General features: G+C 39.0%; 1 protein-coding gene across 1 annotated transcript; it reads left to right on the top strand.

The window, feature by feature from the left end:
- The first annotated feature begins 631 nt into the window (after window positions 1-631).
- Window positions 632-1855, top strand: LOC149795240 (uncharacterized). Its single transcript, XM_089964062.1, has one exon. The coding sequence runs from the start codon at window positions 1103-1105 to the stop codon at window positions 1481-1483; it is 381 nt and encodes a 126-aa protein (XP_089820188.1). The 5' UTR covers window positions 632-1102; the 3' UTR covers window positions 1484-1855.
- The last annotated feature ends 1458 nt before the right edge of the window (window positions 1856-3313 follow it).

Raw genomic sequence — 3313 nt, 5'->3', positions numbered from 1 at the left:
TCCTCAATGGGAACGCACAAGCATTGAATATTGCAACCGTTCTAACCATCTTTGGCTTCCTCAGTTGGAAATCGAACTATACCTAGCTCAAAGGCGAGAATAACTAGCAATTAGACATAGGCAAACAACAAAAATAATTTATGCAGTCATTGTGTTTATAATTGTAAGAACTTCCTTATCTGCTATTTTCTATTGTCTAACATCGCGAAACGTGATGATGGCCGCTCGTCGAGTCGACCATACACTCTCTTACCTTATATCTATCTATCTATCTATTTATCTATCTATCTCCCTCTCTCTCTCTCTCTCTCTCTCTCTCTCTCTCTCTCTCTCTCTCTCTCTCTCTCTCTATATATATATATATATATATATATATATATATATATATATATATATACTGCGTTTCAGAAGGAAGAATTGATCTTCAAACTAATGCTTATTTTCTTCTATTGCAATATATGAACTAAACGGGTGGTATAAGATATATGAAAAATGAAGTTCGTCGTCGATGGGACATTAATATTAAAAGTAGTGAAATTCTCTTAAGGAGACATCATTTTTTTTCCATCAAAACCTATTGTAAAGTCATGCGGTCTTTTAGCGAGAGTCGGGTGTATTTCTCCTTCAGAAGCATGACACTATACACACACGTATATTTTCAAGCAGCCCAGTATAGGAGATCTCGATATCATTAGGCAGTTCCAGAAGATGGTGCCCAGGAATTGACCCCATAACGGAGCTCGAATAATCTCGAGAGTATTAATTTAATATTCTAAAATTTGGAGGTGATGGAATCGATGCTTTATTAAGAAATTTACCTTGAGCACCAGTAAAAACGCATGGAATCGATATAGTTCAATTTTTGAACCTTAAATATACTTTTTTTATTATTAATATTTTAGTTTTCCATTGAGACATTTACAATTACCTTGCAACAAGGACACTATGGAAGCAAACCCCTTCGTCTTTCATTCTTTAAAGCAGAAGATATAATATCAACATGCATGCGGAGGAATCGTATAAACCACACCACGAAGGAAAACGTTTGTTACATTTAATATTGTCATTTATTTTGTAAACGTACTTTCTCTAGCAGACGGAAATGAAGACTGCACTAGTTCTCCTAGCCTGCATAGTAGGTGCTGCCGTCGGTACATTCTACGGTGGCCATGGGGGCTATGGCGGTTATGGTGGGTACGGAGGATATGGTGGCTACGACGGACATGGCGGCTATGGTGGCTATGGTGGCTACGGCGGTTATGGAGGATATGGAGGTCACGGTAGCTATGCAGGATATGGTGGATATAGTAGCGGCAGGGGCTTGGGCTGGGGATTGGGATTCGGCGGTGGATATGGGGGATATGGAGGATACAGCGGAGGCAAGGGGTGGGGTTTAGGATTCGGCGGAGGAATTGGAGGATTCGGAGGTGGATTTGGCTGGGGTAGAGGTGGCTACGGATACAGCAAACGCCATGGAAAGTAAGAAATATCAGTCTTGCCCGTAACATGTTTGTCACATCTTATGTCTGATATACGAGTTTGACTTAAACGTTAGCTTATCAACCTGAATTTCAAGTTATTCTCTACATTTATTAGCTCTCTAGATTCGAATGAACAAAGCAAATTAGTTTTCAAGATGCATATCCTTAGAAAACCAATACTGTACTTTATTTTTGCAACTCACCCACTGCAAATGCTCTTAATGCCTCTCATTTCTATTACAGATATTAGGAAAATCTCATAGAACCAAAGACGGAGACGAAAAAGAAAGGAATAGCACGCGATAATTGAATCATTTTTGTATCCATTGTTGTATGTAATGACTTAATAAATTGTTTCATTGAAGATAATAAAAGGACATTATAGTCATTATTTTATTACATTCTATAATCTCTCTCTCTCTCTCTACATAGTCAACCTTTAAACCTATTACTGTAAATAAATTTGCTCTTTCTGTAACTGTATTTGTTCTTTTTATAACTGCATTTGTCTTTCTGTCTCTCTTTCTTCCTTATCAAACTGCATTTGCATCTGTTTTTCTTTTTCTCTTTCCTGTCTCACTCTTGATCGTATTGATATCAAAACAACCGTTCAGCATGTGTTCGATACAATTATTCAACGATTGCCTGATCACAATGAATCGCAGTGTGCCATCGTCTGATTGTGTTGTTATGTTATTGCATCGGAGATGTTATTGCACCAAGAAACTCTCCGCAACGATCAACATGTAACGACTGTGGCCATCGCAGGCCGCCACGTTCATAAATTCGTTCAAAAGTAGATTGAGCTTTAGTTGCTGTCTTTGTTGATAGTTGTTCTGATTCTTTATATCTACCTGCAACGTCAGCAACAGTCAACGCGTAATTTGATGTTCGCGATTGACGTCTACCAGTTTTAATAGTATCATGTGGTAAAAACAAAATATCTACTTGATGAACTTCATTTCGAGTGTTGACATCAAAATGTTCGTACTGAATTTGTTTAGGTGGTGGCAATAAATGTGCCATATTGCCTGTCGTGCTAACCAAATTTCAGTAACAGAACGTGCGACCCCTGCTGCATCAGCAAGTTTACTAATCGCTGCTCTACCCCTCCAATATCCTCTTGGGCTATAATAGTCCATATAATAGTTATCCATGTTTAAATACAGGACCCTAGAACTAGTATACCTTTCATCGCAGACGTTATTAAAATTAGCAAACGATTCTCTGAGATATTTATCTTTTACAGACTTTAGAGTCTGAATCAACTTCACGTCTGCAATATGTCGTTGTTTGGAATTTTATTCCCAAGGTCATGAACATGGATCGCTTGATCAATCGTATATAATGGATACCCTTCAGGTCTTGTTTGATTTTTCTCGTCAAGTAGGATATCAAGACGGGTTGAAGGACCACGATAATTATATCCAGGAAGATGCTTCTCGCCAGGACACCTAGTCCATCGAGCCCCTGGTAATTGTCCCAGTGAAGCAGTGATATCCCCGCCTGTTGCATGAAGAATGCATTTGAAGTTTTTTACCACATTTCACACTCTTGCCCGTAAGTGCACGCTTTCTATTCCTCGTCGTTATTGTACTTATTTCACTGGTATTGGTGGGTACTCTGCATAGAATACAATATAATGCCATCTACTTATTATATTTCTTCGAGGGGCCCCGAGTTGTCTAAAGTGCTTATCGTTACGGAACACTGCTATGTCACCTCAGTCTGCGTGGGTTCGAGTCTCGGATTCGGCCAATGTGGGTATGTGAGAAAGCTTGACAGTAGTTTTTCGTGGGTCGGTGGTTCTTTCCGGTGTTTTTCTGGGTTCT

This window comes from Sinohyriopsis cumingii, chromosome 7, assembly GCF_028554795.1.
Source record: "Sinohyriopsis cumingii isolate HCF-2022 chromosome 7, ASM2855479v2, whole genome shotgun sequence".
Lineage (NCBI taxonomy): Eukaryota > Metazoa > Mollusca > Bivalvia > Unionida > Unionidae > Sinohyriopsis > Sinohyriopsis cumingii.
The sequence above is the reverse complement of the archived record's forward strand: the minus strand, read 5'-3'. Positions and strand labels throughout refer to the sequence as shown.